Genomic DNA, 26,768 nt, shown 5'->3' with positions numbered 1-26,768 from the left:
GTCGCCGGCGTGGTTCCGGTCATCCCCGGGGCCAACCCGTAGCTCCACGTGACGCGCGACGTCGCCAGCTTTTGAACGGGAGTAGCCACACCCATTTTGGCCGCCGGACGACGAATTCCGGCGAGGTCCGGCGCCCCCTCCGCCGCGGGACGGCCACCGGAGTTCCCCAACGCCGGCCGCCGACGTGGCCGACCCGGGGCCACCCCTGGGTCACTGAACCGTGGGCCCTAGGGGCCCGGCCGGTCTGTTGACTCGGTCAGCCAAGCTGACTGGACCGGCCCCTGCCTATGACATGGGGGCCCCACCCCCCAGGACGTTTTTAAAATAAATAAAAAAGGGAAAAGGAATTTAGATAAATATAATTAATAAAATAATAATGAATAAAATTAATTAATTAAGTAAGTAAATAATTAATTTAATTAATCCTGATTAATTAAACCTAATGACTAATTAACCTAATTAACTACTGTTAATTAAACTTAACTAAGATAATTAGTTAACAGTGTATGACGAACGGGACCCACATGTCAGGGATGACCTAGTCAACCCTGTTGACTGCTGACGTCAGCATGGCATCATGCTGACGTCATAATTACATTTTTCGAATTTAATAATTAATTGATTAAATTCCAAAAATTAATAAAATCTTTAAAAAAATCATATCTTTTAATCCGTAACTCGGATTAAAATATTTTCAACATGAAAGTTGCTCAGAACGACGAGACGAACCCGGATACGTAGCCCGTTTGTCCACCACACACCCCTAACATATCAAACCCGCAACTTTCCCCCTCCGGTTCATCTGTCAGAAAACACGAAACACCGGGAATACTTTTCCGGATGTTTTCCTCCCTTCACCGGTATCACCTACTACCGCGTTAGGGCACACCTTGTTATATTTTGTGATGCTTTGTTTGCTCTGTATTCATTATTTCTTCCCCCTCTCCTCTCCGGTAGACTACGAGACCGACGCTGCTGCTGACCAGTTCGACTACGGAGTTGACGACCCCTCTCTCTTGCCAGAGCAACCAGGCAAGCCCCCCCTTTGATCACCAGATATCGCCTACTCTTCTCTATACTGCTTGCATTAGAGTAGTGTAGCATGTTACTGCTTTCCGTTAATCCTATTCTGATGCATAGCCTGTCATTGCTGCTACAGTCATTGATACCTTACCCGCAATCCTAAATGCTTAGTATAGGATGCTAGTGTTCCATCAGTGGCCCTACACTCTTGTCCGTCTGCCATGCTATACTACTGGGCTGTGATCACTTCGGGAGGTGATCACGGGCATATACTATATACTTTACACTGTTACATTACCTGTGATACTGTTCGGAGTTGGGGGCTGAAGGGGCAGGTGGCTCCATCCCGGTAGAGGTGGGCCTGGGTTCCCGACGGCCCCTGACTGTTACTTGGTGGCGGAGCGACAGGGCAGGTTGAGACCACCTAGGAGACAGGTGGGCCTGGCCCTGTTCGGCGTTCGCAGATACTTAACACGCTTAACGAGATCTTGGTATTTGATCTGAGTTGGCTACGAGCTTATACGCACTAACCATCTACGCGGGAGTAGTTATGGGTATCCCGACGTCGTGGTATCAGCCGAAGCACTTCAGACGTCAGCGACGGAGCGGCGCGCGCCGAATTGGACTGGAACGCCACTAGGCTAGGTCTGCTTTCGGCCGCCCACGCAACGTGCAGGTGTGCTCAGGGCGATGGGCCCTGACCCCTGCGCGCTTAGGTTTAGACCGGCGTGCTGGCCTCTCTGTTGTGCCTAGGTGGGGCTGCGACGTGTTGATCTTCCGCGGTCGGGCATGACCCAGGAAAGTGTGTCCGGCCAAATGGGATCGAGCGTGCTGGGTAAGTTGGTGCACCCCTGCAGGGAAGTTAATCTATTCGAATAGCCGTGATCTTCGGTAACAGGACGACTTGGAGTTGTACCTTGACCTTATGACAACTAGAACCGGATACTTAATAAAACACACCCTTCCAAGTTCCACAGACAACCCGGTGATCGCTTTTCTACAGGGCGACGAGGAGAGGATCGCCGGGTAGGATTATGCTACTCGAGATGCTACTTGGAGATGCTACTTGGAGATGCTACTTGGAGATGCTACTTGGAGGACTTCAATCTACTCTCTTCTACATGCTGCAAGACGGAGGCTGCCAGAAGCGTAGTCTTCGATAGGACTAGTTATCCCCCTCTTATTCTGGCATTCTGCAGTTCAGTCCACTGATATGGCCTCCTTACACATATACCCATGCATATGTAGTTTAGTTCCTTGCTTGCGAGTACTTTGGATGAGTACTCACGGTTGCTTTCTCCCCCCTTTTTCCCCCTTTCCTTTCTTTCTGGTTGTCGCAACCAGATGCTGGAGTCCAGGAGCCAGACGCCACCGTCGACGACGACCCCTACTACACCGGAGGTGCCTACTACTACATGCAGCCCGCTGACGATGTCCAGGAGTAGTTAGGAGGATCCCAGGCAGGAGGCCTGCGCCTCTTTCGATCTGTATCCCAGTTTGTGCTAGCCTTCTTAAGGCAAACTTGTTTAACTTATGTCTGTACTCAGATATTGTTGCTTCCGCTGACTCGTCTATGATCGAGCACTTGTATTCGAGCCCTCGAGGCCCCTGGCTTGTATTATGATGCTTGTATGACTTATTTTATTTGTAGAGTTGTGTTGTGATATCTTCCCGTGAGTCCCTGATCTTGATCGTACACATTTGCGTGCATGATTAGTGTACGATTGAATTGGGGGCGTCACAAAAGAGGAAACGAGGACACTACGCAGGCTGGCGCCCGCCTGGTCTTGATCGTCATGGCTTGCGCCATGAGCACCTCGCAAGGCACCTCTTGCCTTGATCTCTCCGCCTCCTCGTGAGCCTGCCTCGTGAGGCTGCCCCTGAGGAGGCCTTGCATCGCCCGTCCCGCGAGGCTTGGCCCCTCGCAAGGGTCTTGAACTTGGGTTGATGAAGACAGGCCATAGTGGGCCACTTACTGAGCCACGCTGCAGGCCGCAGGCAGGCAAGTCTGGGGACCCCCGTTCCCAGAATGCTGACACAGACCCCCATGGATACTGTCGATGGGGGCCATATTCAATTCAGCCCTCATCCAAATATAATTCCGGAGACCCCTACGGCTCCGGAATCAGGCGAGTAGCCCCTTCGACGGAAGGGGGCATGCCTATCCCGCCGGTGACCTCTGTCCAACCAAAGGCACCGGACATTTTGCTGGAAGCGCTTTGAGGCACTTCCATCGTCGAAGAACACCTGTACCCTTATGGGTACGGTGATTGAAAGGATCCAGTCCACAAAAAGCGGACTAATTGAAGCCTGCACTAGCCTTCTAACATGCTTTGAGGTAAGTAATATAATTGTAAAAAGAATGTCATAGTATAGACAATAGCCCCTGATACTCTGTCCGGTGTTCGGAAAGAAAAGTCAAACAGAGGATCAAATAATTTTTGCATGAGTCTAATATGATATGTCTATGTGAATAAGCAGGCGTCGCTGCTGGCTGCGACCGCTCACACTGCAGAAGTCTCCGGACTGAAGCAGAATCTGGAGCGGGCCGAGGAGGAGCTTGCTACCTCTTGAGCACTGCGTTGGTTTTCCTTGAAGAGGAAATGGTGATGCAGTAAAGTAGCGTAAGTAGTTTCCTCAATTTTTGAGAACCAAGGTATCAATCCAGTAGGACGCTCCTCAAAAGTCCCATGCACCTACACAAACAAATAAGAACCTCGCAACCAACGCAATAAAGGGGTTGTCAATCCCTTCACGGCCACTTGCGAAAGTGAGATCTGATAGAGATAATAAGATAAGGTAAATATTTTTGGTATTTTTATGATATAGATTGGAAAGTAAAAGATGCAAATAAAAGTATATGAAAACTTATATGATAAAAGATAGACCCGGGGGCCATAGGTTTCACTAGTGGCTTCTCTCAAGATAGCATAAGTATTACGGTGGGTGAACAAATTACTATCGAGCAATTGATACAAAAGCGCATAGTTATGAGATTATCTAGGCATGATCATGTATATAGACATCACGTCCGTGACAAGTAGATCGAAACGATTCTGTATCTACTACTATTACTCCACACATCGACCGACTCCTGTCTGCATCTAGAGTATTAAGTTCATGAAGAACAGAGTAACGCATTAAGAAAGATGACATGATGTAGAGGGATAAACTCATGCAATATGATATAAACCCCATCTTTTTATCCTCGATGGCAACAATACAATACGTGCCTTGTTGCCCCTGCTGTCACTGGGAAAGGACACCGCAAGATTGAACCCAAAGCTAAGCACTTCTCCCGTTGCAAGAAAGATCAATCTAGTAGGCCAAATCAAACTGATAATTCGAAGAGACTTGCAAAGATAACTTAATCACACATAAAAGAATTCAGAGGAGATTCAAATATTTCATAGAAAAACTTAATCATAAATCCACAATTCATCGGATCTCGACAAACACACCACAAAAAGAGTTACATCGAATAGATGTACAAGAAGATCGAGGAGAACTTTGCATTGAGATTCAAAGAGAGAGAAGAAGCCATCTAGCTAATAACTATGGACCCGAAGGTCTGTGATAAACTACTCACAACTCATCAAAGAGGCCTTGGAGATGATGTAGAGGCCCTCCATGGTCGATTCCCCCTCTGGCGGAGCGCCGGCGAAGGCTGCAAGATGGGATCTCACGAATACAGAAGGTTGCGGCGGTGGAAATAGTTTTTCGTGGTGCTCCTGAATGTTTTCGGGGTACGCGGATATATATAGGAGGAAGAAGTAGGTCGGTGGACGCTCGAGCGGCCCATGAGGGTGGGGGGCGCGCCGGGCACCCTCGTGGCCGCCTCGTTTGTTGCTTGACGTCCACTCCAAGTCCCCTGGGTTGCGTTTGTTCCAAAAAGATCGCTCCCGAAGGTTTCATTCCGTTTGGACTCCGTTTGATATTCCTTTCCTTCGAAATACTGAAATAGGCAAAAAACAGCAATTCGGGCTGGGCCTCCGATTAGTAGGTTAGTCCTAAAAATGATACAAAAGTGTAGGGTAAATCCCATAAACATCCAAAACGGGTAATATAATAGCATGGAACAATCAAAAATTATGGATACGTTGGAGACGTATCAAGCATCCCCAAGCTTAATTCCTGCTCGTCCTCGAGTAGGTAAATGATAAAAATAAAATTTTGATGTGAAATGCTACCTAGCATATTTCTCAATGTAATTTTCTTTATTGTGGCATGATTGTTCAGATCCAAATGATTCAAAATAAAAGCTTATAAAACATAAAAATAGTAATACTTGAAGCATACTAACAAATAACCATGTCTTATCAAAATAGCATAGCCAAAGAAAGCTCATCCCTATAAAATCATATAGTTAGGCCATGCTTCATTTTTATCACACAAAATACTCCCATCACCCGCAACACACCATCGTCGATTCCGGCCACCACGAGCCTTCCCCGCGCCCGCTTTGCTCATCTGCGGGACCATAGTGAGCACCCGCACCGTTCTCCCCCTTACCTGCCCCTCTCCGCACACGTAGCCGTCGCCCCCTTCGCAGCCGAGCTCGCAGCCGCACGAGCTCGTCTGCGGCACGGTCCCGGTGACCTTTTGGTCCCGTGCATGCCACCGTTGTGATCACCGTACCACGTAGGTCCCGTAGTACCTCCTCCCATCCTCCCGGACCAAATAGTGGCCAGGAGCGTTGTCTTCGTCGAGGCCCGAGCTCCGGCGTCCACCACGGAGCTCGTCACCGTCGACACCGGCCACCCCATGCTCGCGGCCACCGTCTCCAGCATGCTCGATGAAGTGTCGCAAAGGTAAAAAAAACTCTTCTTCTTTTTCGATCGTTTTTTTTTTCATGCTCATATGAATAGAATGTGAGATTGTGTCTATGTGTACTTACGGTGTGTATTATGAAACATTTATGCGCATGTCAAATGTTGCGGCCGGAGATTCTGTCTATCAAGGTGGCTTCGGTGAAGGTGACGGCATGGATGGATCACAAGGCAATGTTCGCAACGTGCCAAGCCACAACAGCGAGAAAGAAGGCAATGAAGATCTTTCAAAGCAATGATCTTGAAGACAATTATGATCTTGAAGCCAATGTCATTTCGCTTTCCTAATTATATTACTGGTACGTTAAGTAGTAGTAGAAGAAAAGGTAGAGTGAAAGTTGCCGAGCGCTCTTTACTAATGTAAATATTTTCTTCCCAACGCCGCCATCCATCTGTACTCCACGAGCGTAAGACATTACTGGAAAGCCCAGTCGTTTCACTTCCATATATACAACAGAAAGAAGAAAGCGGCCGCTAAAAAGACAGCGAAAAAGCGAGCCTCGACCGAGAAAACATCAGGACGTGACGGTTTTTTTTACCCCAAAAGTCCAGCGGTCAAAGAGGGGCAAGGCGGCCAGGCACGCGGTGCCAGGAGCCCCCAGCCGTTTCCAAGCTGGGCACGCCGTGCCGCGCCCGCGCCAGTCCAGTTCGTTTTTGGCCCCGTCGCCGCGGCGCGGCCTCGACCACCGTCCTCCGCCCTCGCCCCGTCCGTCCAACGGAAAGCTCCCCCTCGCACATGCCAAGCCTTGGACGCACTCGCCTCACGGCACCGCACACTACCCTACCCTACTCCTCCTTCCCCAGGGATTCAGATCCGGAACCGGCGGGCCCCTCCCTCCCACACTCACGCACAAGGCGCTCCCGGTCGGGTCGGGTCCGGTTCGATTCCGATCCCGGCCGGGCACTACTCCGCGCGCAGGCACCCGCCCGGACCAATCAAACACCGGCAGTACAGACCCTGTCTTCCCTCCCTCGCCCCCGCGGAACACCCGGGTCGCGATCCCGCGGGATCCGTCAACGACCCACTGACCCCGGGCGCCACCAAGGGAGGGCGCCCCACATGGCAGTGTGCCCAGCGCCCGCCGTGGGGCGCTAGGAGTTTCGGAGGAGGATCCGCGAGGCACGGCGGGTCGAGGTCGGCGCCCGCCCGAGCTGCTCACCTCCCCCCCGGTAGTTATAAGAGACCCCTCAGCCCGCCTCCCCTCCCCTCCCCTCCTCTCCTCTCTTCTCTCCGCTCCACCCACTCCCCCCTCTGCTCCCCCCTCCCCTCCGATCTGCGTTCGCGGCCCCAGGGGCTTCCACACCGGCGACCGAGGAGGAAGAAGATCCGTCAGAAATTGAGGAACGGGACAGCGGCGGGGAGCGGCGCCGGCGAGCAATGGACGGCCACGGGGCCGGCGCGGGCAAGCTCACGCGGACGCCCTCCTCGCTGCTGCGCTCCCCGACTGTGCGCAACTGCTCCTCCTTCCAGGCGGTGCTGGTCGAGGACCCCGAGCCCGACGACAAGAAGTCGCAGGCGCCGGCGCAGGGCAAGGCGCTGCACCCGCACGGCCTCCGCCCGGGCGGCCCGCCCCACCCGGCCCTCATCCTCGCGCTCCCCCTCGCCCTGCTCCTCCTGCTGCTCCTCCTCCGCGACGACCGCCACCTACTCCTCCTCGCGGCTGCCGCCACCGCCGCGCTCGCCGCGGCGGCCGCGGCCGCGCGCCTCCTCCGCGGCCGCCTGCGGATGCGCCGCTCCTCGCAGACCGGCTCCGTGCAGTGGTTCATCGGCGACGAGGACGACAGGACGCACCACGCCCGGGACAACGGCAAGGGCAGGGGCGGCGCCGCCGCGCACGGCCGCGTGGTGCGGGAGGGCGTCGAGTTCTACAGCAATGGCGACTGCTACGAGGGGGAGTTCCACAAGGGCCGCTGCAACGGCAGCGGCGTCTACAACTTCTTCGGCAAGGGCAAGTACGAGGGGGACTGGGTCGACGGCAAGTACGACGGCTACGGCATCGAGAGCTGGGCGCGCGGCAGCCGCTACCGCGGCCAGTACCGCCAGGGCCTCCGCCACGGCCACGGGGTCTACCGCTTCTACAGCGGCGACTGCTACGCCGGCGAGTGGGCCGGCGGCCAGAGCCACGGCATCGGCGCGCAGACTTGCTCCGACGGGAGCTCCTATGTAGGGGAGTTCAAGTGCGGCGTCAAGCACGGCCTCGGCAGCTACCATTTCCGGTGAGCCTCTTGCGAAATCCCCTGATTTGATTTGGTCACACTGTTGTTTCCATATCTCCTCAACTGTTCGATTGCTTCATTAATAACTCCAACAACCTTGCTACTCTATCTTCATTCACAGTAATAATTCAAGCCTCACATCTTCATTCATTCACAGTAGTAATAATTCAAGCAACATCGGCGAGAAATTCGTCCATTGGTTGCTAATTTCTAACGTTGTGTTGCAATTTGTTTCAGAAATGGTGATCGCTATGCCGGGGAGTACTTCGGGGACAAGATCCACGGCTTCGGTGTCTACCGCTTTGCCAATGGCCATTGCTACGAAGGCTCCTGGCATGAAGGCAAGAAGCAGGGATTCGGAATGTACACGTTTCGGAACGGCGACAAGCGATCCGGGGAGTGGGACTTCGGGACTCTCAAGAGCCCCCTGCCCCCAACAGATCCTTCCGTCGAGCGTGCCGTGCAGGTACAAACCGATTTACTTGCACATATTGCTCCCTAGGTGTCTTCTTGCCTCTGCAATTCCTTGTGGAATTCTAATGGTTCCATTGTATGATGATCAGGCTGCGCAACGGGCCGCGGAAAACGCCTTCCACCTGCCGAGAGTCGACGAGCAGGTGCACAAGGTGGTCATGGCCGCGAACAGGGCAGCCACGGCGGCGCGGGTGGCGGCGATCAAGGCGGTCCAGAACAGGATGGACGGGAAATTCTGCGATACCTATGTGTGAAGCGTGTGTGTTCAAGAAAACATGCCCCTTTCCTCTAACTGTACATTAGGGTAGTGGAGGCCAATAACACTAATCGGTGAGAGTTTCAGACGACGGCGACGACGACGACCGGGGCGGCACAACCGCGTGCTCCGAGTCCGTGAGAGAGACCAGCAACAAGGCGGGAGCCTCCGAGGAGCGGAGCTGACAAGTTTTGCATTTCAAAAACAGCTCAGATCCTGCGACGATCGCGACCGCGATCATCGGCGGTCCCTTCCTTCCCCCCCTTCCTTCCAGCAAGCTGTAAATTGTACATAGATCCAAGTTGTATCAATGGAAGAGTGAGCCTTTCCAGTTCAGTTGCCCTTCTTGGTTCTTTCTTACCACTTGCTGCATATCCTAAGCAAGTTCTCTGTGTGCATTGCACTTGCACATACCACGAATGTGCTTGCACTTGCACCTGCAGCATTTTCATGGCACCAATCTAAATCTTGACTGCCCGGGTCGGACTCCATGTGCGGTGATTCCCCATTTTGCAACGGTAGGACACGGAGATGCACATGGGGGGTTGTGAATTTCTTCCGGTCCTTCACCAACTTTGTTTAGCTGTGATGTTGGCCCCTATCATCAGAGTAGTAGTAGTAGTACTGTATTTGCAGTACTACCATTTGCTGCCTATCCACTCCCTGAATCTGAGCCCCACCGTGTCGATTCAAAACCAGCAGCAGCGATTCATAGCCTTGGGCCCCCCTTGCTGCCCCAGATTTTCCCACCAGAAGCATGAATGCAGGGGAGGAAGAAATCATGGAGGAAATGTTAGGCTATCGCAATTGCGTTGCTGTGTGCTGGGGGAAGTGCTGTTGCTGTATGCTATTATCCATTTTGTGGATCAGGAAAATCATACCACCAAGGCACCAACCAATGATTCCGCTGCATTATGTTGCATATGCTCATATTCCATAATGTCAGAAATCCACATTATTCTGCATGCCTCATGGTCGCTCTTATCTTCGCGACCGATCTTCGTTAACATCCATTGGGAACATGTTGCTGTTGAAACCGTTTGACCCGCAAATTTGTCGATCGATCGCAGAAACATTGGGCGTATAAACATGGTCCATATGCGCTGTAGTGCCCTAGAAACATGTCGCATTCTAAATTGTTGCTGATGGTGGCCTTAAGTACAGAGCAAACAGGGCTGATCTCGGAGCTTGTGACACTCAATAGCCCCTACACTGTTCTAGGCAAAACCTGTTTGGGTAGGAGCATGAATTAAGGGCCTGTTTGGTTCCAATAAGTCACCTGACTTGTAAGTCAGGTGACTTAAAACCGATGACTTATAAGTCACGCCTGTTTGGTTGTCACCTGACTTATAAGTCACCTGACACACCTTCCCACACCAATCCACATCATGCATGTGATGGGCCCCACGCAAAAGGGGGTGACTTATAAGTTTTAAGTTGGGGTGGAGCAACTTATGACTTATAAATTGGGATGACTTATAAGTCGGGTCTGTTTGGCAAAATAAGTCACTTTTTTCACTTTTCGACTTATAAGTTGGTGACTTATTTGAAACCAAACAGAACTTAATCCTCCAATGTGCTGGATTGCTCATCTCAAGGCGACCTGCCTTCCACTGTTTCTCTGCTCACTGGCTGCCATGCCTTCCTCCACTGTGCGACGCAGTGTGTGCATGCATGGCAAGAGCTCCTGTTCTGTCTACAGTACAATCAAAAAACATGGGCGGGAAGAACCAACGGCGGCCGGTTTTCTGACCCCGGCAGCTTCTCCTGTTTTCCGTTTCTGTTTGAATGAAAAGCAGCAGGAGCCAACTTGCGCTTTCCATTCCAACGTCTTTTCTCCTTTTGTGCAGAAGATGCAACAGGTTCTAGACATGATTATTGGCCTCGCACAACGGCTAATTACAAACCCGGCATGAGCCTAACACATCGTTGATAATAAATAATCTGCCTAGTTATTCTATGTTGAGGGCTTCAATCATGGTGACATGCCTAAACTAAGAGGAGCATCTGTTGATGACATGATTGTTGTGTTTTGTTTCATGCTCGAAACCATTTTTCGTGTGACTTGTTGGCCTGTTTTGGAACATGGAAAAATTCCCCTTATTTCTTTGCGCGTTAACTGAACTGGTTTTTCCTGCAAGAAAGAACGAAGTACTAGTGTTATTTTCTTATTAAAATAAAAAATGAATTGAATTGTTCATCCAAACGAACGGGGCCTTGATCAAGCGTGAAAGAGGTCAACTCACGCCTGTTGATCCCATGATGCTCTCGCTTGCGTGAGAAGCAGGCCACAGACATGGCCCGCAACGGCAAGGGCCCATTCATCCCTTTTACCATTTTCTTTCTCTATAAATCAATTCACCGGCTAATAATATAAATAAACATCTCCCCATGGTTTCGTTCAAAGAATGCGTCGCTGCCAACAAACCTTGCTTTCGGTAGCCATCATGTGACCAGGCACCCGATCCATCCATTGTTTTGTTAACGCGGATCATTTAGTATACTTCCATGACGCATCAGTCATGGGCTAGTATGATACAATGCCGACCACTTAGAAAAATAATAAGAGGAGGACGAAGAAGATGGCGCCGCGGTGCGGTGTGAGCTCCGACAAATAGTAAACAGGAGCTGCGCCACGGTAGCCGGCCGTGGAAAGGATCGCCCGCCTTGTAGCCTCCGCTTGTCGCCTGCCTGCGTTCAAAGCGCATGCAACCACTTCGCAGGAAAAACAGAACGCACACACACACAAAAAAAGTACTTTTTTAATTCGTCCCTTGAAGAGGAAAAGCCTCCCAGCAAACAAGAGGCAACGTGCAGCTTTCCTCTCCCTCCTTGTGCATCACACGCACGCCTCATGCAGTCGTGCTCATGGAGCAGGTGATCGACGGTCCAGACGAAATTGCCACATTGGTGGTACATTTTTCTTCTTTTTATACTTACTTTCCATTTAAAGTTATTAAAAAACATTTTTCTTTTTTCGTCGAAGCGTGTGGACAAGACTCGAGAAGAAGAAGAAGAAGAAGATGATGATGATGATGGATTTGGTCTGCCCTATCGTGGCCTGTTTGAACTTTGAACGGACGAACCGAATATCGTTTGCTCTTTGTCAACGGCGGTGACGCCACAGGGTGGACGACCTGCGTAGCATCGATCATACATTCATACAGTACTAGAGATCATGCGTTTTGAGAGATCTCTTTTTCTTGGTGGTGCATTGGTTAAGCGTACTCGCAGAGCCTCGTCGGGTAGGTAGGTGGTGGACTGGTGGTGGTGTTGGTGGGTGGTGGATCACGGAGCCAGGTAACACGGGGCTCGCTTTGGCGGGCGGGTTGAAAACCGGCCGGCAGTGAAGGGATTGAGAAATGCATGCGTGCGACCCGACCCGACCCGACCCGCGGCATTTCACGTCCGAGCTCCTTGGGCGGCCTTTTGACTGTTGACACCAAGGGGAGGCCGGGATTCGAGCGATTCTGTTGGTTGTTTGACGCACACAAGAGTTTGCTGAGGTCAGAGGCTTTTCATTTCGTTTCGTTTCATTCATGCGTCCCACCCAGGTCCAACCTCACACAGCAGTAAATGTGCATGCAGTACGTCGTTGGCAGTTGGAGCGTGCGTCAGGTCACGGTTATAGGTACATAACGGACATGTCACGCGCTCATTTGTGTCACTGCTCACACTACTTCAGTTGTGGCGCAGCGAGGTAATAGTACTAGTACGATGGTTGCTTGCTTGCGACGGTAATTACCAGTACTTGGGAGTACTAGCATCCGATGTTTGGTAATTAGCATCCGATGGAGTAAACGAAAGAATACAAAAAGTTGTTACTAGTACCGTGGGAGTAAGTAGATACTAGTAATAGCATAGTGCCGTACTAAGCACCTGCTAGCAACCATAAACAAGCACCCCCACCGTACTAATTCGTACCCCTTGGCCTTGGCGTAGAGATTCAATACCAATCATACCAGCAGGATGGCCGGTCACTGCATCTCGCTCGATGCAGAGACCGCTCGGGAGCCGGAACCGCACTTCTTTCGTGCCATGTGCGAAAAATTAGACGTTGGAAACTCGCCCGTACGCTTCTTTTATATAGTACACACAAGCACTCCACTCTCCAGGTCGGCAACGGCAACGGCAAACCAAGGGCGCGCAGGCAGACGCACCAATCACTCATCATAGGATCAGTTTGTTTGCCAAAAGAAAAGAAATCATCATACTACTGTAGTTGCAACCAGACAGGGCTCGCGTGACAGCCATATGCAACTATGCTCGACAGCCGGTCTAAACTACAATTTCGACATTGTCCACTAGCACTGTAACAAATATCGACGGGGCAGTGCCGTTGACGAGCGCCGGGCCATTGTTTATATCTACATAATACATCTCTCAGCGGTGTGTGTATATGTGTGCGCGCGCGATTATTCGTGCTGCAACATGCTGACGGCGCAAAGACGAGGGATAATGTATTTTTCACGTCCGTCGCATCAGTCGCTGTCGCTGTCGAGAGGAGGAGAGAAGCAAACGGCAATCAGCATGGCATGGCGCCACATGCCGCCGTGCCATGGCGGCGTGGGCGTGAGGTGTGTGTGAACCCGGGCAACGGATTGGCATCGGGGGAATACGGTCGCGCGTCTGGTGTGCCACGTCCCGCCTCGTATGACCGACCGGTGCGACTGAGTGGTGCGGCCCGTTCTTATCGTCGTTTGATTCGTTTCCCAGCCAACCGTCTCCGGTCTGGTCTGGTGTGTGGCGCTGGGTAACTGCGATGGTAACAGCAGGGCGGGCGGGCGTCACAGTTTTCATGGCGCACACAAGAAACAACAACCCATGGCCCATGGGCGATCTATCTTCACCGGAGCACATGTGGCCGTGGAGGCGGCCCCTCCTGGGCTCCTGGCGATGCAGCGCCGTGCACGGAATGGTCCGTTCGCGGCTACGAGTTCCGCGAATCGCACGGATGGTACTGTGTGCGGACGACGTTTTTGTCCGGACATGTCGTGCGTGTAATGTAACAATCTGATAATGACACCAGGGGAACCGGTGTCGTGGAAGTAAAAGGAGGCGGCTTGACACATTTATTTGGCTCTCAAATGACAGGGCTTTCAAATGTCAATGATAGAGCTGAAGCTTTGGTAGATCAATTACACTAGAAGAAGGTAGAATTTTACAAGTGCATGTTTTTCACTTGTGCTACAAATCAAGCACTCTGCTGTGATCACTTTGATTGATGGAGTGGTGACACGACAGGTGAAAAGGCCCGAGCCAATAGCAGACGAGCCGCAGGTTTGCTCTGCACAAGTTCTAGTACTCGTACGACCGTCAGCTGCCCCGAGCCGTCGCCATCGCCTTACACAGACAAAATAGCAAGGACGCAAGAGATGAAGTCACAGACAGGACATATAGATAACTGCTGCCAGAAAAGTGTTACTACATGCATCGCACCGGAATGCGGATCAGATCAGGCAGGTCTTTTATTCAACGATCAATCAACAGCTACACGAAACTGCCCCCCAATCATTTCTTCCTCAGCTTGGCCTTCATCCGGTCCACCGCGGCCCTCAGCGTGTCGTCGTCCTTGCAGAAGGTGAACCTCACCAGGTTCTTCCCGTCCTCGGGGTTCAGGTAGAACACGCTGGGCGGGATGGCGACCACGCCAACCTCGCGGATCAAGTACTCGCAGAACTCGATGTCGTTGTCGAACCCGAACGGGGTGTGGTCAACCATGACGAAGTAGGTTCCGCTTGACGGGTAGACGATGAAGCCCGCGGCCTTAAGCCCGTCGACCAGCAGTGCTTTCTTTGCGCCGTAGTCCCTCTTCAGCTCCTCGAAGTAGCTGTCTGGTGCTCTCAGAGCTGCCGCCGCTGCTGATTGCATTGGTGTGGAGGTGGCGAATGTGAGGAAGGAGTGTGCCTGCCTCACGCCCCATGTCAGGTGCGGTGGTGCTATCGCCCAGCCGATCTTCCATCCGGTTAAGGAGAACGTCTTCCCCAGAGAGTTCATGGTGACGGTCCTCTCATACATGCCAGGAATTGAAGCCATTGATATATGATCTGCCTCAAACGCCAACTTGTCATAGACCTCATCGGCAAAGAGCAACACATCATTTTCCTTGCAGAGATCAGCAATGAATTCAAGTTCCTCCCTTGTAAACATTTTCCCAGTAGGATTGTGAGGTGTATTGATCATTATTGCTCTGGTATTCTTCGAGACTGCGGCCTTTAGCTCTTCAAGAGGGACTGCAAAGTCTGGAGGGCGTAGTGTAATGGCTTTAACATTCGCACCAGCCATGGACAGTGTAGCCTCATAAGAATCATAGAATGGAGCAAACAAGATCACTTCATCCCCAGGGTTGATCAGACCCAATATCGTTGCAGCTATTGCTTCTGTGCACCCAGATGTAACAGTAATTTCCTTATCAGGATCGATCTGCAATCCACTGTCCTTGAGAAATCTTTCAGCAACAGCTGAGTTCAATTCAGGCACACCATATCCTCTTGCATACTGATTCTTTCCATCCTTGATAGCCTCAATAGCAGCCTCTTTGACAAAGTCAGGGCCATCAAAATTGGGAAAGCCCTGACCAAGGTTTATTGCTCCATGCTTCACGGCGAGCATGCTCATCTGTGTGAAAATTGTTGTTTTAAACTTCTCCAATCGCTTCGCCACCTGCAATACATAAGAGATTAAATCACAAGCTCAAGTTTATATACTAGATAAGAAATACAACTCTAACTCGTTTAAGAATGGGTACAAACACAAGAAAAATCCTATATTACTCAAAATAAAACTAGAATACATCAAAGCAAAATTTATGTTTAATCCTATCATCATAGAAGTTACAGAAGAATCCCTGGACATCTGGTTCATGCCAGTTGAACTTTAACAATATTTTACCAAGCATGAAAGTTATGCATCGTGTTGTACACATAATATGTTTGTAAATTGGACAGATTTTACAGGTTTGACCGTTGATTCGACATTACAAGCGGTCATGCCTTGGCAAAATCCAAGGCTCTAAGGAACAGTTTGGCTAACATTTTTCTGTCCGACCTGTCTTCTGTCATCTATTTTGGAGTACCCTGACTCCGCACGCATACATAATAAAAAGAGAGATATCAAAATGATCAAACTGCTCCAAACTCTGCAAAATAAAATAAAATCGAGCAACCAGCAGGAGCTCTGCCTTTTCATATAGAAGAAGAGGATTGACCAGTTAGTAAGGAAAACTGGCCACAAACTGTCAAAATCTGCAATTGAGTGTAAAAAAATGTTCCTTGATATTCTCTAACCAACATGCTATCCCTGGTGTCATGGTATGGCTGGCAATATCATGAAACAAAAATCACCTGGATACAGGGCTTGCTGGGTTATGGCCATGATGAAGTAGGGCAATCACAAAGTGATACCACTGTTTTTTGTCATGCATTCATGCCGATTTTTAGCCCTAGATTATACACGTTCCATAATGTAGTGCTTATAATTTTTTTGAAAAGTCAGACTTTGCAAAGTTTGATCAAGTTGATAGAGAAAACTATTTATATCTACAATACTAGATGATATATGTTTGGCATTCTAGATGTACATATTTTTCTCCACGAACTTGGTCAAAGTTTGTGAGGTTTGACTTAAAAAAAAATCTACATGCACTACATTATGGAAAAGAGGGAGTATTGTAATTTCCCTTTCGTGCTGCACGAATTTGATCGGAACTCAACATTTCTATCTTCTAATATGGTTTTCACACAAATGTGTATTTTCAATTTCCTCATGGGAGAAGTGTGTATTTCACTTCACATTCGTAGGCACGAATTTGATAGGAACTAGACAGATATGGTCAGAACAAGCATGGAAGTAGTAGTTGATGAGTAATAATGGGACTGACCAGCAAGATGGGAATTTGTGATATTTTGGATGGTCTGCCACTTTTCTTATAAGTTAATAAAATCCAATAATAAATGACCAAAAACCTACATGTATGCTAAGATTTTGTTCCTTTCTCCTAAATTTGTTTTGTTCCCTTTCTGATGTATATAATTTCCGGAAGAAACCCCAAGTGGCTAGGTTCTGCATCATAAGTTGTAAAAATTCAGATTGTGCTAGCAAAACCTCTTCCTATCTGCCTAAAACTCATTACAGTAGTTCTTTTGACTAATGGCATGGGAAACTGCAATCATGCCAAAATAGAAGTCTGATTTCCCCCCTAAACTATTGGCTTGGCTCACTATTTTTGGGCTATCTGGAGCATTTTAGGCCATGTACGATTTATGTAAGGACAAAATGGACGTAATTAAAAAATGAAAAGAAAGTAATAGTGTAGTCCGTAGGGTGGCACATACACATATAAATTTTGTTTTTACAATATGATAATGTACAACCCGTTCTTTACATGGGTCATTGGCTCATAGCTGTGGAAAACTGAAAAATATTTTGGGATGGTATATGCTGTCACTTCTCTACTTGAATAATTGCACGACAAGGGATTCCATTACAAGTTTATATCATCCCGTGAAAAACATGGCCAATAGAGTCAACAGGTATATTAAGATATCGATCCTTTTCTCTCAAACAGTTATTTTTATCCCCCTTCTGACGTTCTTCAATTCTGGAAGAAAACCTCAGTGGTTACTTTCTGCACTGCAAAAGCTGCGAACGTTCTTGCACTAGCTTGCTATATGCTTCTTAGCAACATGCTACACAAATAACTAAACTAACTTCATATGGCTCAGGTCTACAACCGCACCAGTATAAAGAAGCTAAAATTGCACTGAATACTGTCCGGCAGTTAGGTTTCCCCTTTCCTAGTTAAATGGGTTCAACAAATGTTTCCCTTCTGCATACAGGTAAGCACACCATTCACAACAGCAAACGTGGTGGCACACCAAGCTGAAGTTGTAACTAGCCCCAAGATTACTTTGCTTTTCCAGCAATGCAGCTTGCATGTGACAAAATAAGTCCTACACTGGAGCTACTCCTAAACTCAGTTCACATGGTTATTCACGGCAGGAGCTGCCAAACCGAAGCAAAAGGCCAGCTCAAAACCTAATATCAGAATCATCTGATCTCCAGTCCACTCTGCAGCAACAGTAGTTCGATAGATAGGACACTGGCAATACGCTTCAGAGTTCAGAGGTAAGCTAATTTTGATTCCCGGCCGTGAGTAGCCACACAGAGCCGCGGGCTGACACCTAGCGAGGCGGCAGGAAGAAAAAGGGAGGGCGACGCGCACGGACCTGCACGGGCCGCTGCTCCGCGGGCTTGGCGGCGCCGTTGTCGGCGGGGGCGGCGGTGGAGAGGGCCGCGGAGGCGGAGGCGGGGGCGGATGCCATCGGGGAGATCTTCTTCCGGAGGGAGGCGAAGAGGGAGCGACGGAGCGAGGAGGAGGAGGCGGAGGCGAGGTTTAATGGCATGAGCCCATGGGCATGGGGAGGGACGGCCGTGGAGGTGAGGGCGGCCAGATTCATGAGGCTGCCGAGCCGGTCGAGTGAGCAGGACAGGAGGAGCCGTGCGTGCGTGCGTCGCGCCGCCACCCGCTGTGCGGCGCCTTTTGGCGAGACGAGACTGCCAGGTGGGGGCGTGCGCGGGTTAGGGTGGATGACGGGTGGGCCCGGGTGCGTCGCTGGCCCGCCCGTCATTGTGGGAAACTGCTTTCGGTTTGGTCATTACTCCTACTCGTTTTGGGACCGGAGATGCCGCCGTATGTGATTCGAGGCCGGGGCCCTCGTCGGCGAGTGAGCTTTGTGGCTCCAGCGTTGTCGCGTGCCATTGAATCTGGACGGGTTAGTTTCTAAAAAAAAAGAATCTGGACTGGTTTCTGCTGACCGTCCGTTGTGGTGGGCCAACAACCAGGCACTCGACAGTGCGTTACTGTGAAGAGCCATACGGCCTGCTGGGCTGTTCCATCCTCCTTTACCGGCCCGACAAAGCACCGAACAGCAGAAGCCCATTTCGGTCGTCCCCATTTCCCAAATCATTCGCCTTCCCCAAATCCGGCGAGCCAAAACGGCAAAACCCCACCTAAAACCTCGCTAGCCTCCACCACCACCGGCGACGGCGACCATGCGCCGTCATCTCGACCTGCTCCCCCGCCTCCTCCTCCGCCGCCACGTCCACCGCCGCGCCAGTCCCGGGGCCTCGCCGCCCCCGCCCCCGCCGCCCAACCCGCCGCGCCCGCCGCAGAAGCCCGAGCCCGTCACCATCCACGGGGAGACGTGGCACGACAGCTACGCCTGGATGGGCTCGCTCTCCGACGCCGCCGCCATGCGCCACATGGACGTCCACATGGAGGCCGAGGAGAAGTACGCCGAGGCCTGCCTCGCCGCCGCCGGCGCCGACCGCCTCGCCCGCAAGCTCCAGCTCGAGATGGCCTCCCGCCTCGCCTCCGACGCCTGCACGCCGCCCGCCCGCTGGGGCCCCTGGCTCTACTACCGCCGAGCGGACGAGGGCAAGCAGTACCCCGTGCTCTGCCGCCGCTCCGCCGCCCTCCATGGGGAGTTCGTCTCCTACAGCGACCCCTCCGCGGGGTTCGACTTCACCGCTGGGAAGCGCATCGAACAGAAATTGGTGGATTACAACAAGGAAGCCGAGCGATTCGGAGGTAACACCGAGATTAATTTTGGCATTGCTACGAATCCAGTCGTCTCGAGCATGAGGGCTTCTGTTACACAGTTATTGTTATTTTTACCTTTCAAAGTGCGGTGCCAATGGCTCAATGCTATTTATATTTCTTAATAATTCATTGCTATTATTGTGTACATTCTGTTTTATGGACTGGATATATTAAGATGTTTGATATCCTGGTGAAGCAAATGTGAGGTTTGGTGTTTAATTGCTGTAGCTGTTGTTTATATTTGATTTTATCATTGGTATATGCATTTGTTAACAGGACAATTTTTTTTCTTGACTTGCTCCTATCCTTGTTACTTAGTACAGTACCTTTTTACCATCTAGGCATCTGCCGCGTTTTACCTTAGAATTACCAGAAGTTTGGGCATTTGTTAGTTAGTGCCAAATAAGTTTGCTAGGTTGTAATTGCATAATGCTACTGCAGTTGATCATTGATGTGCCATAAATTATTGGCAATGCTAACTGGTAAACGTCAGCTGGGAGGGGGATGGCAAGCAAACTTTTTTTGTGGCAACTTTAGCTGGTAGGAGATGGCAAATCCTGCCCTTTTTTGCTGCAAAATTTCTCTTGTTTCCAGAAATTGCCATGCGTTTGTGAAGAAACTGACCCATACAACTAAACTTGCAATCTAAAACGTTCGCAAATGCCAACCCTCCCAGCGAACGTTTGCCAGATATTGCGGTCCTAAATTATTCTCCACAATCATGATAGTACTTGATTTTTATTTCATTTTTGCTGTTTTAATTCTATGATCTTGCTGTATTGTTCTTGTATCGGCTTGTGATCTAAATTAGTACAAATATTCTACACTTATACCAAATATCAAATCAAAGACTAGTAAAGATACTCTGGTGCATCCCCATCCTGCCATTTTTTATGCTTTATGCGCTTTTCCAACTCCACACTAGAGAATACAGACATAAATACTACTCCCTCCGTAAAGAAATATAAGAGCATTTGGATCACTACTTTAGTGATCTAAACATTCTTTACAGAGGGAGTACATCTTTGGAGGAATACACTTGCTAAATCCTTTTGGTCCTGAAGTGGGCGCTCGAAGGTAGTTAGTCCATTTTTTAGTTCTGATTATCCAGATTACAAAAGCTAAAGACTATCGATATTATGCAGGATACTCATATGAGGAGCTATCAGAAGTTTCTCCAGATCACCGCTTCATTGCGTACACCATGTATGACAAAGATAAGGATTCTTTCACTTTAATGGTCAGGGATCTGGTGACGGGCACACTATGTGATAAACCTCGTGCTGATCGGGTCTCAAATATTTCATGGGCTATGGATGGGAAAGCACTGGTTTATATTGTTACAAATGAGGATAGAAGACCATATAGGTTGGTGGATTTGTTTTTCTTGTGTTGGTTCATCTATGCTGTGCTGTATTGCATCGTAACTGAAGTTTTTCTTTGGTTAGGCTGTTTTGCAGCATTATTGGATCAAACAAGGATGATATTCTTATATTGGAAGAACCTGATGAGAATATTTATTTGAATATCAGACATACGAAGGATTTTCGGTTTATAACATTAAATGTCTTTTCAGACACGCACTCAAAGGTTCTGCCTTTCATACACCTTATCTGTATTATTCATAGTTGGTCCCCTGTTTGTTACTCATGGAAGATTATCCTTTTGCAGGTATATTTAATAAGGGCTTCTGACCCCTTGTCCAGAATGACACTGGTATGGGAAGGTGAATCCCAAGTTCATTGCATTGTGGAGCATCATCATGGACGCCTGTATTTATTCACAGATGCTGCAAGAGAAGGTGTCTGTGTTAATTCACATTACCTAATGCAGTGTGATGTGGAATCTCCTGGGCCAAAGAGTTGGAAGGTTTGTGCTATACATCTACTATGTCATGTCAAAGTTGTCCGAGTGCACCTGTTCTCTAGATATGCATGCATTATCTTCACAAATTATGAAATGAATCCTTCGGAAATAGCAGTTGCACTTTCTAATATATTTTAGGCAAATGCACCATAAGCCCAGCTGTCACGAAAAATATTATGCTCTGAGTTAATTCAGATAAGTGACTTTGTGTGGTCTATTTGACACTCTTTTGATGTTTGAATTCAGAATGTTTTCCTTGAGGAACCAGGTATTATTCTTGAAGATGTTGACTTTTGCAATACTCATATGGTGCTTATTCTGAGACAAGGCAGAAAACTCAGACTTTGTTCAGTTAATCTGCCTCTACCTGAAAATATTCAAGTAAGCCAATTTTCTTTTCATATGATGTTATATACAAGAGTCTAAGTTGAGAAATGAATAATTATACTGTTACTCTGTTCGGGAGCGACAACATTGCAAATCTTTGTTGTTCACTAAATTTACTCAGTCCGTGGTCATATAGCCTTTGGATATCTGAAACTGAGCTATGATTCTCATCATTTTTAGCATATTTTCCTGTTATGGGCTATTTATATGCTGCAATCATAATTGTACATTATAGAACTATAACTTACATATTCGTATTCACACTTCTCAGGTACCTGCTCATCTATCAGATTTTCACCCACTTGACTTGCCTCTTCCCAATCATGTGTGTCAGATTTTATCTGGCCCAAATTATGACTACTATTCCTCAACAATGCGTTTCACAATATCATCACCCGTGGTATGCATATCTGTCTGCTGTTTGTCTTAGCTCATTGTTTCATCCTTGTACACCATCGACACTGGGACAGTTGTTTTTCGTTTTGCTTTGCACAGCAGAGCCGAATTGGTTACCTGTACTGTTTTTCTATTTTTATGCAGTAACACCATCTTCTTATGTATGGAAATGTGGATTTTGGACATCCCATTATTTTGTTGAGTTAACTCATCTTCATTAGTTTATGTAAATACTATCCAGATTGTAAAGAGAAATCATTTACATGAAAACTTAAGATTTATTAGTCCTAGATATCCTTTGGTTCTGAGTGTCATTGAAGGTCTTCATTTATAAAGTAGCACAACAGATGAATGATGTTACAAACTTACTGTAGAAGAAAACATATCCTTGGAAGCCACTTTCCACTCTGATATACCCTCCTTCCCAACAGTACACAGTATTTTATCTACATTGCAATTTAAATCATCTCCTACCATGTTTCCAATGTTATATTTTCTTTTTCTTTTGTGAATTCAGTGCTATGCCTTATTCCCTTTACAGGGTGGTTAAGTGCTAGCAACTTAGTATCTCTTGTGATAATCTGCTTGCGCAGTTGTTCACTAGTACATTTTGTTATTGTTTCTTATCGTTCTTTTCTGATATCTAAAGGGCTGACTATGGTTGTATCTTGATTTTGTTTCTTCTACAACTCTGTATCTTGATTTAATTAACTTATGTAATTGTTGCCTGGTCGCCTATATGGAAAGGTGCATTCATACACGATGTTGCTGTTATCCATATAACAAAACCAAATGGAACAAAAAGTTCAACATTATTCATTAGCCGGGCTTTTTTTTTTTAAATATTTTCATGGTAATTAACAAGCAACCTGTTATATATCTACTATACTACTTTAAAACCTTTTCCTCTATTGTCCTTAAGTTTCGTGCAACCAACTATTAAACTGTTACCACAATACCACTCGACATCTTGGAAGGTATGTGGCACCTTAGCATTACACCGCTGTCAACTATCTTTGTGGATCTTCTTGTTTTGCCATCATGTAATCTAGGGAACTAAAATGGATTAGTTAAAATTCGTATTTGTCAGTGCATTTTATTTCTTAGCAGTAACCTAATCTTTCAAATTAGATGCCAGATGCAGTTGTTGATTACAACTTACTAAGTGGAAAGTGGCAAATGGTGCAACAGCAAAACATGCTTCATGAGAGAACAAAGGTACTGTATGGGAATGCTTTTGCTTCTAGTGCGGGCAAGCTGTCTTCAGATGGAGCTGATTTGTCAAGTGAAGATTTGGGAGATTGTGACTGGAACGAGCTCTCTGAATACTATGCATGTGAGTACTATGATGTTCCATCGAAGGACGGAGTTTTGATTCCACTCACCTTGGTATATTCACGAAAGCACAAGCAAGAGGGGAATCCAGGATTACTTCATGGGCATGGTGCCTATGGTGAGATTCTGGATAAGCGTTGGCGTAGTGAGTTAAAGAGCCTACTCGATCGTGGTTGGGTGATTGCATTTGCTGATGTTAGGTACGCATAGCCTACTTTCTGGAAAAAGGCGTCTTTACCTCCTGAAACAACAGTATTCTTTCTGAAAAGATACCATGGAGACTTCCGTTGTCCCATTGACAATATTTTCAGTGAGAAATGGATATCTAATGAGTTTGACTGATTTTGGTTCATGGGAGCTTATGCCATCTTCAAAAACATGCCTGCTTTTGCCTTTAGAGTTTTTACAGGCCACATTTGTATTGACTTGAAAATACATGGTTTCAGGGGTGGTGGAGGTTATGGCAAGGAGTGGCACCGGGATGGTGCACGTACCAAAAAGATGAATTCTATATATGATTTTGTCTCTTGTGGTGAATTTCTTCTTGAAAAAGGTATCATACAAGAAAATAAGCTTGCTGGATGGGGATACAGTGCTGGAGGACTTCTGGTGGCTTCGGCAATCAATACTCGTCCAGATTTGTTCCGTGCCGCTGTTTTAAAGGTATGCATGATTTATGTGTAGCAATCAGTATGTCACTCCATGTTCCCCAAAATTATATGTCCATGCTAAAGTTTCAAACAAAGCTAGACTCAGTTTGGTTTGCTGAACTGTTCTGGGCTGTGCTTATTTTATAATCTGCTGTTGAAATAACCACAAAAGTAGGCAAAAGCTGGTCAAACAAACGCTAAAATATGCAAAAGCGGTGGGGTAAATGCGATAATGATAATCCACCGCAATGCCAAATGCAGCCTAAATATCTGCTAATCACAAACCAAGCGGCCCACACATTTCAAACTTACGTGCAGAATAACCTAGAGATTTTTTTAAAGCCCTTTCAGTGCTGTTTTCTTTGTCACTAAATATGATAGGTAAAAGCAACTAATGACCATTTTTAGTAATGGATTGCCTGCAGGCAAGTTAATGTTCTCGAATTGTTTGCTGAGCTTGGAATGGCCATATTAGTCATCCATTCTTGGTGATCTCCAAGATGTGCTATTACCGCATCTATTTTTGTTCCTATTATTGATGGTTCATTACCACAACTTACATTTTATCTTTCTCAGGTCCCTTTCTTGGATGTTTGCAACACACTGCTCCATCCTATTCTACCTCTTACAGCCATTGATTATGAAGAGTTTGGATTTCCTGTGGACCATGAAGAATTCCTTTCAATCAAGAAGTATTCTCCCTATGATAATATCCAGAAGGATGTTCCTTACCCAGCTGTGTTTGTGACATCATCATTCAATACAAGGTATGCATTACCTGGGTACAGAGTTATGCCTGGACCATTAGGATCTGCAGTATACTTGGCCAAACTTGCTAGTCATTACTCAGTACCTTCCAGCATCATAGTCCGCACTCCACTCCTAGGTCAAAACCTTGTGATGCTCTGCACTTAATTCCATTTTGCTCAAGTTATCTGCATCTGTAGTATACTACACTCAGAGATTAAATTGTAAGTTACCTGCATTTGGAGTATTTTACTAGAAGCTATTGTAAATTGTCTGCATATGGACTATTCTGCTCTGATCCTCCAGTTACTGTGTTTGACTAAACCAATTATTGCATTTGACAACGGTAGGTTTGGTGTATGGGAAGCAGCTAAATGGGTTGCAAAAGTCCGTGAACTTACTCAATATGATCCGGAGCGGCCTGTAATTCTCAACTTGACAACAGATGTTGTGGAAGAAAGCAAGTATTTGGAAACCAAGGAATTAGCAACGGAGACTGCTTTCCTAATTAAAATGGTGAACAATACCTGAACAACATCCTTTGCCTTTCGGCTTCCGAAATTGTTTCTCAAACTCAATGATGTGGCCCATGTGGGACATGTGCTATGTCGCTAGTCCTCCATGTTTAACGAGATCTGAGGATTAGTCCATCAATTGGAGCTTATACGAGGTAATGTACTCCTATTCTACTTTCTTACCAAGTAGAAATAGCTTCTCTTGCAGATTCCAAGCACATTGATTGTAACACACATGATGGATTGATTCTCTCATCGATTCTTTGCAGATGTCCTAGGAAATCATATGCACATATTATACTCCCCACTCACGCTATCTTAAATGGCCTGATCTCTTGCCACCACCGACCTGGTATCCCACGGTTCTACCAGTTGTATGATGTTACAATTGGATCATCTCAGTTGAACCATATCAAAGTATTGTTATCTCCCCTCCTCAATCATGGAATTGACATCACATGTCATGATCTAGAGGTGGAACACACCGTCATCTATCAATTGGCACATCAAGTTAAATTAGACCAAGATATTCATATTGTACATGGAAAGCTGATACTATACTAGACCTGATGCTAGGTAGTGCAAACTCGATTCTTCATGGCCTTGGAGATGTACTGCTGCTGTATAGTATACGTGCACTACGACAGTGAGACCAGAACATACATGTCTTAGCAGCGGAAGTGCCAAATCATTCTTTCATCCTTCCACTGAAATTCAAATTCTCACAGCTTATGAACGCCTGTAGCGAAGTAAGGAATGAACAAAGTGAACTTGGTGTGATAATCAGGGTGGGTGGAGCAGTTGGATGACCATGTATACCATAAGTTTTTGTCGATGTGGGAACTTCTACAGATGAGAAGCTGGAAAGATGTCACGAGGCATGAAGCACTGAACATAGGGGATTCAGTTGGAGAGAGATTACGTCTGGTTTTCATTTTTGTAGCTTATTTGCACTGGTGATGTTGTTGCTCTGTATAAACCGAACTTCCATCCGGTGCAATTCGGATTAGCCGGAGGACACCTTGCAGTCTCGATGACAAATGTCCATATGTTCGTACAGTACCATTCAGGAAAAAAGAAGAAGCTGTTGTGCAGGAGTGTTGTGATGTGAATCAGTATATCTTCGATTTCTATTTCTATTTTTATTTTTTGTCAATCAGTATATTACCTTCTGATAAGGTCAATGCCTAGCACGACGTGTAGCCACCGTGTAGCATCATTGTCACTATTATGGGAGAGTTACCTATCCTTGGCTCCGCTCCCTGCTCTTGGATTGTTGGCTCCGCCCCCAAAAATCGGAAGTAGATATCACGTTTCTTAACTAACTCCACGGGGTGTGAGGTTCAGGTAGTTGCTGCGCTAGCGAGAAAATAGGATCAAGCGAACCCCTAAGTTTTGCGCAAGAGGCCAGGGAGTGGCACACGGAGCTCGGTTGCAGCGACTCTGCCGGATTGAACTACAGTCTGCTCT

General features: G+C 47.6%; 3 protein-coding genes across 3 annotated transcripts; 2 read left to right on the top strand and 1 right to left on the bottom strand.

Moving 5' to 3' along the window:
• Nucleotides 1-7,072: 7,072 nt before the first annotated feature.
• LOC119309957 (junctophilin-1-like) lies at nt 7,073-9,141 on the top strand. Its single transcript, XM_037585849.1, has 3 exons — nt 7,073-8,069; nt 8,307-8,535; nt 8,633-9,141. The coding sequence occupies exons 1-3, from the start codon at nt 7,231-7,233 to the stop codon at nt 8,795-8,797; spliced, it is 1,233 nt and encodes a 410-aa protein (XP_037441746.1). The 5' UTR covers nt 7,073-7,230; the 3' UTR covers nt 8,798-9,141.
• Nucleotides 9,142-14,175: 5,034 nt separating this feature from the next.
• Nucleotides 14,176-18,443, bottom strand: LOC119309955 (probable N-succinyldiaminopimelate aminotransferase DapC). The gene is made up of 2 exons (XM_037585847.1): nt 18,027-18,443; nt 14,176-15,462 (listed from the first exon to the last, which is right to left on the bottom strand). Exons 1-2 carry the CDS (start codon nt 18,426-18,428, stop codon nt 14,311-14,313), a joined length of 1,554 nt encoding a protein of 517 aa, XP_037441744.1. The 5' UTR covers nt 18,429-18,443; the 3' UTR covers nt 14,176-14,310.
• A 344-nt stretch (nt 18,444-18,787) lies between these two features.
• On the top strand, nt 18,788-26,392 carry LOC119309954 (dipeptidyl aminopeptidase BI-like). Its single transcript, XM_037585846.1, has 11 exons — nt 18,788-19,390; nt 20,548-20,770; nt 20,851-20,992; nt 21,074-21,271; nt 21,515-21,649; nt 21,927-22,055; nt 23,183-23,586; nt 23,833-24,049; nt 24,613-24,803; nt 25,134-25,453; nt 25,568-26,392. Exons 1-10 carry the CDS (start codon nt 18,853-18,855, stop codon nt 25,312-25,314), a joined length of 2,358 nt encoding a protein of 785 aa, XP_037441743.1. The 5' UTR covers nt 18,788-18,852; the 3' UTR covers nt 25,315-25,453; nt 25,568-26,392.
• Nucleotides 26,393-26,768: the final 376 nt, after the last annotated feature.

This window comes from Triticum dicoccoides, chromosome 5B, assembly GCF_002162155.2.
Source record: "Triticum dicoccoides isolate Atlit2015 ecotype Zavitan chromosome 5B, WEW_v2.0, whole genome shotgun sequence".
NCBI lineage: Eukaryota > Viridiplantae > Streptophyta > Magnoliopsida > Poales > Poaceae > Triticum > Triticum dicoccoides.
Note: the sequence above shows the minus strand (reverse complement) of the source record. Positions and strands in the feature narration are given on the sequence as shown.